Source organism: Felis catus, chromosome C2, assembly GCF_018350175.1.
Source record: "Felis catus isolate Fca126 chromosome C2, F.catus_Fca126_mat1.0, whole genome shotgun sequence".
NCBI lineage: Eukaryota > Metazoa > Chordata > Mammalia > Carnivora > Felidae > Felis > Felis catus.
This window is the reverse complement of record NC_058376.1, coordinates 121,488,782-121,506,003: the sequence shown is the minus strand read 5'-3', so window position 1 is coordinate 121,506,003 and position 17,222 is coordinate 121,488,782. Positions and strand designations below refer to the sequence as shown.

At 39.4% G+C, this 17,222-nt stretch overlaps 1 protein-coding gene and 1 pseudogene across 1 annotated transcript in view; one reads left to right on the top strand and one right to left on the bottom strand.

Moving 5' to 3' along the window:
- Positions 1-309: 309 nt before the first annotated feature.
- Positions 310-17,222, top strand: part of ATP1B3 (ATPase Na+/K+ transporting subunit beta 3) — a 66,649-nt gene continuing 49,736 nt past the window's right edge. Inside the window, exon 1 of the mRNA XM_045037503.1 lies at positions 310-373. Coding sequence (XP_044893438.1) covers positions 325-373 — 49 coding nt within the window. The 5' untranslated portion in view covers positions 310-324. The remainder of the gene's footprint in view (positions 374-17,222) is intronic.
- On the bottom strand, positions 13,463-16,816 carry LOC111562295 (annotated as a pseudogene).

Sequence of the window (17,222 nt, the reverse complement as noted above, 5' to 3'; positions counted from 1 at the left end):
GTGGCTACTTTCCAAATCACAGTAGATGAAATTGCACAGAGACTTTTTTCTTACTGCCTAATATGGATTTGTATATAAATGGCCAAAGGAGGAAAGATGCTGAGCAGTCCTTCCAATGCTCACACCATTTCCAGAGCAGTGCCCAGAGAATCGAAGCCTTCTGTTAGTTGTCCGAAATAAGATCTAAGCAGGACATCCTGAGCATATGAATTAAGCTAGTGCTCTGCACTACTCTTTGCTTTCCTAGAGGGGACATCCTACAAATCACTCTTCAAATCTCACATCAGAAACTAAAGAGCTCATCAGGCCTTCCTTTGAAATGAAATGGTGCTGAGAGACAGGTACCGGTCAAAGGCGCAGGCTAGGAAAAGAGGTAAGTGATCCTTCTGTTCCCCCTGGCTAGATGAGAACAGTGAAGCCCAGCCTCTCAGTTAGAAAGCTTCATCCGTGTGTAATTTTTATTTATATTTATTTATTTATTTATATTTATTTTTTATTATTTTTTTTAAAATATAATTTACTGTCAAATTGGCTAACATAGCGTTATATGTGCTCTTGGTTTTGGCGGTAGAGTACCGTGATTCATCGCTTCCGTACAACACCCAGTGCTCATTCCAACAAGTTACTTTTATTTTTAAGTAGGCTTCATGCCCAGCATGGAGCCCAACAGGGGTCTTGAACTCATGACCCTGAGATCAAGACCTGAGCTGATCAAGAGTCGGATGCTTAACTGACTGAGCCACCCAGGCACACTTGTGTGCCTAATTTTTTTTTTTAATTTCTTATCGGGGTACATGGGTGACTCAGTTAAGCGCCGGACTTCTATTCAGGTCATGATCTCTCGGTATGTGAGTTTGAGCCCCACATCGGGCTTGCCGCTGTTAGCACTGAGCCTGCTTTGGATCCTCTGTACCCCATTCTCTCTGCCCCTCCTGTGCATGTGCTCTCTCTCTCTCAAAAATAAAATAAACATAAAAAATTTTTTCTGATCAGTTACTTGGTCAAGGAGAGAGCAAATCTGACCCTTTGTGATGGTTTTGTGAGTTTCCACCAAGTCTGATATGAAGGGCACTCTGCCCAATGCTGGGTGGGTCTGTGGGGCCTACCCTGTCCACCTTCACCTCTGTAGTAAGTCCCAATTTTTAAAATCAAAACTGAATCCAAAAGTTTGAGGCATTGCCAGGATGTGAAACGTTACTTTTTCAAAAGTTTCATTCACCTGGTGTTTCATACCACCTACACGTAAGTTCTCATCAAATCCTGTAAGGAAAGTATTCCGGTCCTTGTTTTACAAATGAGGGAGATGAATCTTGGAGCAGTTTTGTCTTTTCCAAGTTCACACGATGATAAGAAGAGAGCAGAGGTTAGGTCAAACTGACCCTCTGATGTGAAGCCCTGGGCTCTCACACAATGCCCACCCTCTGTCGTGATTAAAAACTAAACCGAGCCAAAATGAAATTAAGTACTGCTTCCTCATCTAGCTGATTTTATCACAGAATCACTGTGACCCATGAGTCATAGGGTACAGGGCACCCACTTTCTCTACGAGGTGGTAGCCATGGCCACCAGTGGTTCCTGGGCCCTCCCGAGGTATTCCCAGCGTGGGAAATCTTGGGCAACACGTGTCTAACACAAATGGAAGAAAACTGCCCATGTCGCTCTGCCTGCGCCTGATTTTCTTAGTATTTTCTTCATGGTTCCTCTATATTAGCTATTAGTAACTTAGGAAGTGGGTGGGGTAGAGGGCATTTCTGAGCCTGATCATCGATCACTTAAATTAAAAAACCTGGCCGTCAGTTCCTCCGCCAAGTGCTGTAAACCTCACAGTTGATCCCCATCACTTACAAATCCCCCTCTAAATTTTTAGCCAGGAATTAAGGGCCTATATAACCTAACCTACCATTCAAAGTTTATTTCCCTGGAATCCTGTGTAAAACTGTTTGCCCTCTCTAGCCGGTGCTCCCGGCCCTCCCAATCGACAGCTTCTTACAGTTATATTACTTCCCAGCCTTCAGGCCCTCATTCCAACCTCATCTCTCTAGATGAGACTCCCCTGACCTCTACAACTAGGAGGGATTCCTCCTTCTTCTGAATCTCAGTAGTAATAATGGTTTGATAGCTAACCATCATCTTATCTTATCAATAAGTATTTGTTAACTGAATGAGTATTCCCAAACGGATTGTAAATCACCAAAAGGAGGTAACCAGTTCTTTATGTCACCAATACAATGTGTCTGTTTCAAGGGGATGTGATGGATGGATGGATGGATGGATGGATTGACTGATTTTCCTTCTGGTGTTTGCTGTTTGCATTCCAGGGATTAATCTATTACACCTGGCTCAGGAGCAAGCACTGGTGAAAACAGTTTGGCCATTTTGTTATATCCTATAAACAATGGTGATTCTTTCTGAGACCTAATGGTGCTAATGGGGCCTGTGGCCTTCCATCCTTTGGGTGGTTATATGAAGGGACAAATCAGGTCTCTCTTGTTCACAGTGCACCGTGTACCCCTCTCAGGAGAATGGAGACCTGTGGCTGCTGTCCTGGCTATCCATCTGTCTGTGTTATCCCCTTCTATCTATGTATTCATTTACTGATGTTCCTAATGGCTATGGTAAAATCTCGGATGCACATCCTTTCAGTTTCTTGGCCTTTTAATTCCTTATCATTCAGCTATTTGATGATTTTTGGAAGATCATTTTTATATATCACCCATCTTTTTTAGTTATGTTCAAAGGATGAGTCTTTCAGAAATATTTAGTCCACTGATTTCAAAAATAAGTCATGATATTTTTCCCTTTGAAAGGTCAATAAGTAGTGTGTTGCAGCTGTAATGTCACTTTCTTAAATGTCGAGTGTGGTGTTATTTTAAATCTTTAAAATTATTACAAAACTAAATGCAACATTAAAGGAATTATGACAGCTAAAAATGTCTCCAGATATTGCCAAGATGTCCCCTAGGGAGCAAAATCATTCCTGGCTGAGAGCTACGTTTCTAACGACTCCCTGAGTCCAATGACTTGAATTTCTTTGTTTCTGTTTCCCTACATGAAGGATTCTACTGGAGTCAAATATTTCATAAGGTATTGCATTAGAAAAAATTTGAACGTAGAAAAGAGAAATATACTAGTTGATTGAAATACATGAAATCTTAGAAATTCCAGATGTCCATAAGGATGAGGGAAATCCAGGAAAAAACTCCTTTGTCACCATTTGAACCACTTCTTTACTTTGAAAGTGGAAAACTAAAGAGAAATGATTAAGCATTTAACTTGCCTGTCAGGTAGCAACTATATTGCAGAAACCAAGTGGCTCCAATTGAGAAGGGAAAGGTCACTTTACGGAAGAATCATTTTATAGTTCCTAATGAAATTATTGATTCAAGCAAAGACTACCAATTGATGCTAAAACCTCTATGAATGGGGTATTGGTTATTCATATGGTATGAAAGCGATAGCATTTGGGTTACTTTATGGCCATAAGAGATAAAAATATAACCATATAATGGAGGGATAGGCTAGTGGTCATTTAGTCTAGTGGTCATTTATCCCATTACCATCACTAATAGTGAGACAAGCAACTATTATGCATCTTTCTGATGTGATGTGATATGAAGTATACAGCACCACTTCTATTGCATTCTAGCCAAAAGTGTTTACCTTGAATCTAACTGAATGTTTATATATAACTTATTTACATGAATTATAGGCATATAGGAACAAGCTGAATAGTAATATGGGGAAGCAAAGCTAAAATGTGGCACATTCTTTAGGACAACTGGCCTGGGCTCTTCAACAAATCAATGTCATAAGAAAAGGGACTGTTCTAAGTTAAAAGGTACTTTAAAAATATGACAATTAAATAGAACATGTAGTTCTAGATTGGTTTGTGATTTGTACAAACCAGCTAGAAAGGACATTTTGGGGCCAAATGAGAAAGTTTGAATGTGTGTTAAGTATCAGATAATATTAAGGGGGTCCCTGGGTGGCTCGGTCAGTTAAATGTCTGACTTTTGATATCAGCTCAGGTCTTGTTCTCAGGGTCATGGTTTGGGCCCTGTGTTGGACTCCACACTGGACATGAAGCCTACTCAAAAAAAAATCAACATTAATTTTGTTAGATAGGAAAATGTAATTTTTGTCTATACAGGAAGATGTTCTTATTCTTTAGAAATACACAGTGAAGTATTTAAGCCTGTATCAAGAGTTTGGAACAACAAAGATTTATTTCTCACTAACACTACTTGGTTGTCTCAGGTCAGCTGCCACTCTTTATGTCATCTTTAGTCTGTCATGCAGGCTGAAAGAGCTGGTCTATCTTAGCACACTGCTCCAGAAGGAAAAGAAAGATGATAGAACCAGACCATGACTCAAAATGTGGGTTTCACTTCCACTCATATTTATTGGCTAACACAAGTCACATGGCTGAGTCTAGAATGGGGTAAGGTATAATTCTCCTTAAGGGTGGGGCAACAAAATTATTAATAATTAATAAGAAGAATTATTAAGCAGGATTATTAACAAATCAATGACAATGAGAACAAAGCATCTTAAACTCTAAGTCATAACAAAATTGTTTCTCAGGGAGCAAATTGTAATGTTAAATCCAGATGTTAGAAAGCAAGAGAGACTGAAAACAAATGAACTTAGCTTTCAACTGTAGAAACTAGAAAAGAAATAACATATAAACCAAAGAATAGAGAGGGAAGGAATTAATAAAGATAAGATAGATAATATGAAATAGAAAACCAAAAACAATAGACTTAAATTCTATGTTTTGACAAGATCAAAACAAAGAAAGCCTTTGGCAAGTATTATCCAGTAAGTAAGAAAAAAAAAAAAAAAGACACAATAAAATGAGAAATGAAAACAGGATGCAGAGATTAAAAAAATTTTTTTATTGAGATTAAAAAAATTTTTACATGCTATGTGCAACTTTATTCCAATGACTTTAAAAATCTAGACCCTGAAGAGTGACTTTCCAGAAAAATGTAAATTACCAAAATTAACTCAAGAAATGAACTTACTTACCAAGGGGTGCCTGGGTGGCTCAGTTAGTTAAGTGTCCAACTCTTGGTTTTTGCTCAGGTCATGATCTCACGGTTTGTGGGATCGAGCCCCTTGTCATGCTCCAGGATGATACCACAGAACCTGCTTGAGATTCTCTCATTCCCTCCCCTGCTCACATAGGTGGTCTTTCTCTTTCTCTCTCTCCCAAAAACAAACAACAACAACAAAAGTCCACACAGCCCATAAGGCTAAGTACTACTAAGAGTTTAAGGGGCAGATAAACTCCATAGAATATGAAATATCTCATGGCTTAGTAAAAGTACAAAGCTTACCAATGGCAGATGATCACTTTTTAAAGATTCCATATGACTAAGTTCTGGTCAATGAGATGGAACAAGAGGGAGAGGGGGGTATGTGCTTTGGGGAAAGGTTTTCTTCTCCAACAAAAAGAAAGGGATGTCTCTGAGGAGACCCTACTCTTTCCTCCTGGCCTGGGGACATGTCCCTGTGGATCTGCTGCAGCTGTCTTGTCACCCTGAGGGAACACATGGCTGACCCACTGAGAATGAGATGGGAAGCCTTGGATTCTCCATGATGTTGTTGAGCATTGAACCAACTCTGGAACCCCCACGTGAGAAACATGTATGTTTGTTTTATGAGCCACTTTTAAAACAATGGTTTCTGTTACAGGCAGCTGAAAATACCCTAATTAAAATATGTGAGCCCTATCAAACTTCTACAGCATAAGTACCCCAAGTGATACCAATGGTTTCAGAGCCCAGAAAAAAATGCAAGAGCTTTACAGCTCATTTTGCATGTATTTGTCCTATATAATGCTCATACTGCAACGAAATATTTTCATACACCATTTCTAAAGGGAATTTTTTCTTTTAAATCCTGTGCTATCATTGGTCTCTTGAACCCTTTCAATGGTAACATAGAGACAGAAAGCCCTTTAAGAAGATCCAAACGAATTATTATCTCTGAAATTGAAACACATTTTTTTTTCTGCCAAGATAAACTTAGAGATGAAACAGAATATATCATTTTCACATCCGTTTTTTTGCCTCCTGTTTTAAATAGCAAGATGATTATGGCAATTGTTATGACTTCAATGATTATTAGTTCTTAAACTTCTTGTCTCTTATAAACAATGAAAATGGGATTCTTGACCAAATGGCTATTACAGTAGGTTCATATTTTATTGAAATGTTTGTCCATATCTTTATTGATCTTTAAGGTTCTTTCTGATTATATTATGAGGTGTTAGGTATTGCCAAGTTTATGTGGCCCGTCTTGTTTATATTCTTGTCAGCTGACACAATTCAATGTAAATAAGTTAATGAGTTGTTTTCAGTGAGATTCAGGGCATTCTATAAGTGTAATGGCTCAGGTGTGAAGTTTTCTGTTTATTAAAAATAAAAAAAAATTAAAGCTAAGTGATATATATACCCCAAATGAAAATGCTAACACTCTCCTACCTGCGTTAGGTAAGTGATTGCATGCCAAGGAGGGTGAAACGTACGCAGAGGACGCAAGCAAGCATAGTTTAGGACTCAAGGTCAGACAAATCCAGTTATTGGAGGAAACAGAGGGCAGTAATCTCACTGAGGGACTGGGAGGGAAATGCAATTACTGAGGACTCAGGAACAGAACAAGAGTCAGCCATGAACAAGAAGGTAGGCAAATACCTCGTTACTAGAAACCTGGAAACAAAGGTCGAAGCAGTGGCAGGAAAGAGCAAAACCAACTGTATCCTGAGCCAGTGAGTTTACCACCAGGGCTCTAAAGACCTCATGCCCACAAGCATTGTTCCTAGGGTTGAAGGCAAGGCTGATCCTGGAGGTGGGAGGTGGAGATAGGAGCAAGGCAAAACCTCCAAGTCAAGTTCATTACACCAGACAGGTGAACTACTTCTTCAGAATCTCAATTGCAATCAGGAAAGGGTGACAAACTACTGCTATAGGGAGAAGACCCATTTATCTCCTGGGTCTAAAAGGAGCTGAATCTGGAAAAAATTATGAAGACATCACATCTTATGTTTAATGTGTGTAAACCCCCTTCCAACCCCCAAGTTAACTCCAGTAATCCAAATACATTCATTTTATTTTGACATTTATTTATTTTTGAGAGACAGAGAGAGACAATTCACAACCAGGGGAGGGGCAGAGAGAGAAAGAGAGAGAGACACACACAGAATCTGAAGCAGGCTCCAGGCTTCTAGCTGTCAGCACAGAGTCGGATACGGGGCTCGAACTCACGAACCGCGAGGATCATGACCTGAGCCGAAGTCAGATGCTTAACCCACTGAGCCACCCAGGTGCCCCCAAACACATTCATTTTAGAAGGCTGGCTCCCATCCCGGAAGTCCAAAGTGCTTGAAAGACATCACCGAAATTGAGCCCTTCTTACGAAGCTCACAAGTAAACACCTCGCCCCAACTTCCAAAATAACTGTTTGAGGATCAGCTCTATTTGTAAATCGGCAGGACCCAAAAGGGAGTTTAGTGTCTGCTGGTATTAGCCTGTTTGAGAGAATCCATCCCTAAAGGCCACAGGTAGCAAGTACAAATGTCAGCTCAGAAGCCATGCTCTTGGGAATGTCCTACAGAAGAAGAGCAGGGAAGCAGGATGGAGACTAAAGCTTGGATTTGAGTTTCCTCCTGGCCAATGTGCGTTTATCTTAAAGATCCCACTTTTCTCTTGCGCTGCCATTTTTCCTCCTCAACAATACCTAAAGGATTTCCACTAAAATATTTGCTGAAGATACGGAGTCAAATCTTGGTAAAAATCAAGTTACATCTTTTTTCCTACTATTTTGCAAGTTGGGTCAAAGGCCTGCTGTTGTCTTTCTCTACTTTTCCATTTTCTTCTCTTTTGCATTTCCTCTCTCACCTTCCAAGTGTATGTTAGGTGTGCCTGCTCCCAAGCAAGGGCGCTGAACAAGTTTACAGTAGGAAGATCAGAGCATCCCCGTTGAACACCAAAACATTTACTCCCAGAAAAGGAAATAGAAAGAATCCTCAAGGCCCATAGATCTAGTGAGATCAATTTTTTAAAAGCAGCAGCTGTGCTTAATATATGGTACAATCACCAGAGCCCCCCACCCCTTTTCATGATGCCCGAGATGTGTAACAACTTCATTTGGTTATTTCAGAATGTTTTGTAAACAGGGCACAAAGAATGGTTAAAAACATTTCAGTTGTATTTGTCTCTCATTTTCTGCATGTGTTTTCCCAAAGGCTTCTTTCTCAAAGTGACCCTGGAGAGGGGCCTTAATCATCTGTTCTCTCTTGTTGCTTCCTGCTCAGTCAGTGGGAACATTGAAATATATGAACATGCCTTGTCCCTTCCTATTTTGTATAACCCATGTGCTCAAGAGAGTAAGTTTTCAGATCTAACTCCACCCGGGACTTGGGTGGCATTTGGGAACCCAAGTCCAAACACTATATACTGTAACTACCTCTCCCCTCAACTTAGGTAAACCTTAAGTAAGTTCACCTTAGGTAAAAGTTGATCTCGCCCGAGAAATAGAATGTGCTTGTCTTTCTTTGGCCATTCAGAAAAGCAAGAATCTGTTTCAAATGTCACTGTCAAAACATAATATCATTGTAAATCTTATATCCAAAACTGGATCACCTATATATCTTCATGATAATATTAGCCTAAGGGTTCTTAACCCTGGGCCTGTGAATGGGCTTTAAGGAGTCAACCTCCAAATTGTAAATGATACAGCTGGAAGATATGCCTGGGTAGGGTGTGTGGATAGTGGGATGCTGTTTTCTCTTCCTTTCCCAGAAACCTGAAAATGTAAGGAATGCGTCCTAAAATATGGAGGTTTTGGGAAACCAGTTTTCTTAATCTCTCTCATAATTCTTCCCCCAATCTGAGGTCCAATTCTTAGACTTTCCTCTTGCTTTTAAAGGGGAACCTGGAAATGGAGTGAAAAAAATGGAGTCAAGACCTCACATATAGGGGTGCCTGGGTGGCTCAGTCGGTTAAGCATCCAACTTCAGCTCAGGTCAGGATTTTGCCATTCATGAGTTCAAGCCCCATGTTGGGCTCTATGCTGTCAGCACAGAGCCCACTTCAGATCTTCTGTCTCCCTCTCTCTCTGCCTTTCCCCTCCTCGCTCTGTCAAAAATAAATAAACTTTAAAAAACAAAAAAAGACCTCACATATAGTGAGCCCTGAAAAAATGTTAGTTGAATGAATCAATGAACGCACAAATGACTCTAGGTTGAGATGCTAGTGTCTGAAGGCATTTAAATAGAGGGCTGTAGGACTGGGGTGCCTAAGTGGCTCAGTTGGTTAAGTGTTGGACTCTTGATCTCAGCGCAGGTCTTGATCTCAGGAGCATGAGTTCACACCCAACATTGAGCTCCACACGGGGCATGGAGCCTACTTAAAAAAAAAAAGAAAAAAGAGGATTGTAGGATTTATCTCCCTTTCCTTCTCCCTAACACTATTTGGAAATTTCTTTTTTTGATTAAAAACTTTTTTTTTTAACTTTGACAGAGTGCATGCAGCATGAGTGTGAGAGGGGCAGAGAGAGCAGGAGAGAGAAAGAATCCCAAGCAGGCTCCCTTTGTTATCACACAGAGCCTGACATAGAGCTCGATCCCAGGAACCATGAGATCATGACATGAGCCAAAACCAAGTCGGACATTCAGCAGACTGAGCCACCCAAGCTCCCACTATTTGGAAATTTCTTAATCATGTGTTTGAGAGGGATTGACCCCACCCCAGGTGGACCCTTCTGGGCTAATCCTATCAGCATGTCCCATCTCCCTGGCCTTCACAGTTGGTTTAGGACAAATATAATCATAAGTCAGGGAAGTGAGGAGCCAATGAGACTACATTTGGGAGTTTTTATTTAGATTGCTAAGACTCTTTTCTGCTGGATATGAACTTGGAAGTATGTAGGTCCAGAAGCTTCTGGAAACTGACCCTCAATAATGAAAGCAAGAATCTAGGATTTATTTAATCCATTTGGGCCCTGAGTCAAACCTTTCCTGAAGCCGGGGAAACCTCTGGATTTTAAGCTATGTTCACCTGTAAATTCTCCTTACTATTTAAATCCATCTGAGTTTGCTTTCTGTTTCTTGATATGGAAAGATCATTACCCAACATAAACTTATGTGCTTTGCAGGAAGTTGAAACACAATATGCATTTATGGGGATTTCCTAACTCCCAAACCATCACTTAACCCAAAGACCACTTTCCTCCTAATATTGCCAGTAAGGCAGAATTATATACTTGTACACAATGAATTAGAAATAATGAATTTGTGTAAAAGTAATTAAGTTATGGTCATAGAGTGAGTAGGTTGCAAAACAATAATTAGAATCAAGGAAATTGGATTCCCACGCCCCTGGAGACATTATCAAGTCTCTTAGGAAATAATGTTGAGATATTGCCTAAAGTGACATTTAAATTTTCCCTCATGTTCCTCTTAGTCAGATTGTGACAGATAGTTCCTGCTTAAAAGAACATAGTCACTTCTCTGACACAATTATTTTCCACTAAGAACAAAACATCACACTGAAAGGAAAAGAGATTGTAAATAATAAGCCAGCTATTTATTAATACTATCAGATAACACAATCCTGCCTGAAACTAGAAAATTGGATCCAAGTTTTGAATTGGTCCCACTTTGCCCTAGGAGTTGTCTGGCAAATGCACCAGAAGCCCACAGCTTATTCGAATAGAGGGAAATGAGTCTTGATCATGATTTGTGAGATATCTTTGTTCAAATAAAGATGGAATATGGATAGATAGAACCTTCTATTCTTTCAGACCACATTTCCTTATTCATAGAAAGATGCCCTAGACTTCAGGATATGGAAAGAATTTTGTTTACCATCATTATTCCTGACCTCTAAGGGGCAACATTTTTTTTATTTATAGAATTTCTGGAGAATCATAATTTTCCAGATTTTCAAAAGCCCCTTTTAAACTAGTTTCTTGGCTTTTAAACACTGATATTTTTGATGGTGAGTTAAGGAAACAACAGTATAACAAATTCTCACCAGGAGCTGAACACTCTTTGGTCACTTTATATGTCTCATTAATTTTTGTTTAAGTTTTATGGATTTATTTTGAGAGAGACAGAGATTGCACAAGCAGGGGAGGGGTAGAGAGTGAGGGAGAAAAAGATAATCCCAAGCACTGACAATGCAGAGCCAGATGCGGGGCTCAAACCCATGAACCGTGAGATCATGACTTAAGCTGAAACCAACAGTCAGATGCTCAAACGACTGAGTCACCCACGTGCCCCTATCTCATTAACTTTCTGTGGAGACTAAATTTCTCAGTCTCTGAGCATCAGTTTCTTCATCTACGAATAGTGGGGCTTAGACCAGCTGATCTCAAGGGTCTCTCCCTTAGAGACATAGCAGTCTATGAGCAATATGCTTATCCTACTGTAATGTCAAGAACTAGAATCTGAAACTACACATCCTCTGTAGCTTTTAGTATTTCATGGTAACAATCAGAAATAAACTGTCACATACAGAATGAAGGATTCTTCATGAAGGACTCTTAAGGAATCAAGTACCTCAAATTTGGCAGGAGCATTTATTTGAGTTTTATAAACAATAACAACAAAAGTCCTAGAGCTAACTTGTGAGATTTAGATGCTATCAAGTTATGCTATAAAACAATTATTAAATATGAGACATTATTCTTATAATTTATTTATTTTTGAGAGAGAGAGAGAGTATGCATGCATGAGCAGGGCAGGGTCAGTGTGTGTGGGGGAGGGGGGGGGCGAGGCCAGAGAGAGGGAGAGAATCTCAAGCAGGCTCCATTCTTTCAGTGATGAGCCCAACGCCGGCCTCAATCTCAGAAACTGTGAGATCATGACCTGAGCTGAAATCAAGTGTCGGCGCTTAATCAACTGAGCCATTCAGGCGCCCGGAGACATTATTCGTAAATCTGTTTTGCCTTTATACAAGGAAATTGTTTCTGGCCCCTCTTTAGTTAGCACTCTTCATGAAAGAAGTAAATTGAAAAGTTGCAGTGCGTGTATTAATTCAACATAACACATGTGCAAGGAGCCTGACTATTCATTAGATGCCTTCATATGACACTCTTTTAGTTTCAAATTTGTGTTAAATTAGCATGCTGCTTTGCAACAGACATGTGAGACAACCAACACTCACTGGAGACTGATGGCTTAGCTCTTTTTTTTCTTTTCTTTTCTTTCCTGGCACTTTCTACCTATGATTGAAAGTTTTGTGTTTTTGACAGAGTCCTGTGGGTTAAAAAATTTTTTTCTTAGTTAAATTAAGTAGGAAAATCAATACAGAAACTAAATGGTGTATAACAGCCTATAATTTTGGTTTTGGCTTCATTTCCACACTTTTTAAAATGTTAGTTCTTACCCTGTCACTGAAGAACTTGTATCTTCCTTTAAAGAGGGAAAAAAAAGTTTGCAGGTAGGGATTGTGAGTCTCAGAGTTTTTAAGGGGACTCACAATCCCTATCTGCAAACTTTTATACTAAAGTGCTTTTACCCAACCCCTTAATTTCAACTATCAAAGCAGTACAACACATACATTGGTTTAAAAACAATTAAATAGTACAAAAGGATTAAAAATGAAAAGTACACATATCCTGTCCTCCATCCCTCTAGAAAAACATGATATTCATCGAACTCCCTAGGAAATGACTTTAAATCCTGTCTAGCTTTATTTTATATGGTCACTGCTATGGTCTGAATGTTTATGCCTCCCAAAATCCATATGTTCCAATCCTAACCCCTAAGGTGATGGTATTAGGAGGTGGGGGCCTTTGGGAGGTGATTAGATCATGAGGAGCCCACATGAATGGGGTTAGTGCCCTCATAAAAGAGGCCCCAGCTCCCTCCCTGTTTGACCATGTGAGGATACAACTAGAAGTTTACAACCCGGAAGAGAACTTTCACTCAATGCTGGCGCTCTGATCTTGGACTTCCAACATCCAGGACTATGAGAAATAAATTTCTGTTGTTTATAAACCACCCAGTCTATGGTATCTTGTTATAGCAGCCCAAATGGTTAAGAGAGCCACTGTCTCCTTAGCTCTAAATTACATGCTTATATACCTATTCTTTTTGGTCAGTTTTAAACACTGTTAACTCCCTGGAGAGGAAGATGATAAATGAACTATTTATGTATTATATCCTACTTCATCCTCCATCTCATATTTTGTTAGTTGCAGCATTATTTTAGTATTAAAAATACACAGCATTTACTTTTTTACTTCTAATTTTTGAAAAATTTACTATTGGGGCACCTGGATGGCTCAGTCGGTTAAGCGTCCAACTTCAGCTCAGGTCAGGATCTCATGGTTCATGAGTTTGAGCCCAGTGCTGGCTCTGTGCTGACAGCTCGGAGCCTGGAGCCTGCTTTGGATTCTGTGTCTCCCTCTCTCTCTGGCCCTCCCCTGCTCATGCTCTGCCTGTCTCTCAAAAAAAATAAACACTAAAAATTTTTTTTAATTTAGTATTTATTTTTTCTATTGGTTATATATTTACAACTTTAAAGAATATATTTATATTTTCACTTCCAGCTCTACCATCTTTAAACTCTTAACATCTCTCTTTCTCTCAATCTCTCTTTTTTAAAAAGACACATTTATTCAGTGTCATGACCAGACTATTACATTTAGCAATCAACAGCAAGTGTTCCAAAAGAGAAAGGAAGAAAGAAGGAAAGAAAGAAAGAGAGGAAAGAAAGAAAATCTACATTAAAACTTTGTTGGAAAAGCGACATTAAAGGTTTGTTGGAAAGCTTTACACTTTCCGTAGAATAGAAACTAAAATAACCTATTATACAATTAGTCACAAATACAGTCGTTGAGTTTTTTGCCCATACACATGAGTAGTGCCTAAAACATGTCTTCTTTGTTGCAGCAAGGCCCTGCCACCACTTGGCTGTTGTAGCCTGTAGCTTTCCTTGTCAATTTTCTGGCTTTTCTCTCCTGCTAAATTAAGTAGAAATGTTTCCTGGCAGTAATTAAAACCTTCTGCCACTGCCATAGCTGCTGCTGCTGCTGCTGCTGCTGCTGCTGCTGCTGGAACCACCATAGCCACCTTGGTTTCATGGTTTGGCAAAATATTGGCCTCCACCACCACAGGGGCCAGAGCTTCTGCCTCCAAAATTTTCTCCTTTCATAGGTCCAAAATGTGAAGATTGATTGGTGTAATTGCCAAAGTCATTATAGCTTCTGTCATCTCCAAAATTGCTTCAACCATTACCAAATCTGTTATAGCTGTCCCCATCACCACTATATCCACCACCACCTTGACTTCCACCAAAGCCACCTCATCAGTGAAGTTTCCTCCACGAACAAAGTTGTAGTTCCCACTAAAACCACTTCCATGACCACCACCAAAGTTTCCAGAATCACTTCGACATCTTTAGCTGGATGAAGCACTAGCTGTCTCTTGCTTAGGTAGGGCTTTCCTTACTTCACAGTTGTGGTCATTCACAGCATGGTATTTTTTTTAATTTGTTTATTTTGAGAGAGAGTACATGCAGAGAAGGGGCAGAGAGAGAGAGAGAGAGAGAGAGAATCCCAAGAAGGCTCTCACAAACAATGAGATCATCATGACCTGAGCCAAAATCAGAGTCAAACGCTCAACTGACTGAGCCACCCAAGAGCCCCCAGTATGGTATTTTTGAATGACAATCTTGTGCACAGAGTCATGGTCATCAAATGTCACAAAAGTAAAGCCTCTCTTCCTGCCACTGCCTCAGTCAGTCATGATTTCAATTACTTCCATTTTCCCATAATGTTCAAAATAATCTCTTAGATGATGTTCTTTAGTGTCTAATGCCACCAACAAAAACCTTTTTCACAGCTAAGTGGGCACCAGGTCTTTGAGAATCTCCTCTTGAGACAGCCCTCTGTGGTACCACAACTCTTCCATCCACCTTGTGTGGCCTTGCACTCATGGCTGCATCCACCTCTTCCACAGTGGCATACGTGACAAACCCAAAGCCTCTGGAGTGCTTGGTGTTTGGATCTCTCATTACCACACAGTCTGTGAGTGTTGCCCATTGCTCAAAATGGCTCCTCAGACTCTCATTGGTTGTTTCAAAGCTCAAACCTCCCATGAAGATCTACCACAGCTGTTCAGGCTCTTTGAGAGATTCTGACTTAGACATGTTGGTAGTGGCAGGGGAGACTTTAATAATACTTGTTAGCATCCACGGGCAGAAAGCAACTCTTAACATCTCTTACCTTATTATTTATTATATAAGAGAAAGAACACATCTACATTTCCCTTCAACTTTCTTCCTTCAACTCTCTCTCCATAGAAATTTCTTTTTACAATTTTTCTAAAGTTTATTTATTTTGAGAGAGAGCGAGCAAGCATGGAGGAGGGGCAGAGAGAGAGAGAGAGAGAGAGAGAGAGAATCCAAGGCAGGCTCTGTGATGTCAGCACAGAACTCTAAGATCATGACCTGAACAGAAACCAAGAGTTGGACATTTAACTGACTGAACCACCCAGGCACTGCCCCCTCCATAGAACTCTTGACTTCTGTCAACTCCACCATTACTTTCATATTGTTAGAATTTATAACATTTACATCTTGTTCTGTGAATGGCCATTCAATTGACACTAATTATTGAAAGTCAATAAACTGTAATTATACTATTTTGCTTATGTAAATAGCATTCGCTGTAGAACAAAAGGCATTAGTTAGAATAGAAAAGGCAAATCTATATCACTAGCCTGTGACACTAGGAGGGATTCTTCAAACATCAGGATTATATAATTAGATTTTCAAATACTCCATGAGAAGGACCAAATAATAGCACATTTTAGTTTGCTTTATATTTGTTCATATTTCTGCTAGTTTTAATTGCTTTCCATTTTTCCTCTTAACAAAGGAAGCACATGCCTTCACCATATGACTAAATTTGTCTAGGATCTTAATCCCAGTCTTTGTAGCACGGAATCCACTTTCTGCCTGAGGACAGACATTCTTCTCCAGTTCAGTATCAGTTGCTCTGTTAGCCTGCTGTACAGCTATCCTTCTAGGCCTTCCTTTCATTGGGTTAGGGATTAGTGTTTCTTGGGACTCAAGTTTTTCTTATTTGTGAATTCCTTTCTCTTTGTACTGATTGATCCTTAATTGATTTTTTTCAGAAAGAATTTTTGAAAGGTGAGCTTTCTGAGTTCTTCATGTCTTCATTTTATCCTTACAGCTGAATGATAGCTTAGCTGGTTATGATATTCAGATCCTCAGAACTCTGAAAGCCATGCTCCACTGTCTTCTGGCACCGAGTGTTTTTGATGAGAAAACTATGAGTACCGATTGTCTTTATTCCGTTATAATTGACCTGTTGCTTGTTCTCTGGAAGCTTTTAGAATCTTCTCTTGGTATTTAATGTACTATAAACTCACAAGTTTATAGTGAAGTATGGGTTTGTTTTCATTTATTTTGCTTGACACTCAGTAAGCCCTTTTACTCTGAAGACTCCTATCTTAACTCTAAGAAATAGTCTTCTATTATTGCTCTCGTTATTTTTTCCCCTGCATTTTCTTGTCTCCTTCTGAAACTATTAGCTGGCTATTACCCTCCTGGATTTGACCCTGTATAGTCTTCGGACTTTTACAAATATTTCTTCCCCTCTGTATTTTTGCTTTACACTTTGGGAGATTCCACCAACCTTTTATTTCAGCCCTTATGTTGATTTTTTTTAATTAAAGGACTTTGGGATGTCTGGGTAGCTCAGTCGGTTAAGCATCCGACTTCAGCTCAGGTCATGATCTTATGGCTTGTGAGTTTGAGCCCCGTGTAAGGCAGCTCAGAGCCTAGAGCCTGCTGTGGATTCTGTGTCTCCCTCTCTCTGCTCCTCCCCTGCTCGCGGTCTCTCAAAAACAAATATTAAAGAATTTTTAAAAAGGAATTAATTATATTTTAAATTTCCAACAATTCTTTTTTCTTTTCTTTTCTTTTTTTCTTTTCTTTTTTTCTTTTCTTTTCTTTTCTTTTCTTTTCTTTTCTTTTCTTTTCTTTTCTTTTCTTTTCTTTTCATCTCTGCTCCATATACATAAACTTGTTTTATGGATACACAGGCTTCTCAAATTTTCCTTAGGTCACTAATGAGAATACAAAAAAAATAAAGTAGTTATCTATTTCCTCTGAAGTCAGCTTCTTTTTAAATAGTTCCTTTGAAAATATTAAAATTATACCTCCTTGTGGTTATTT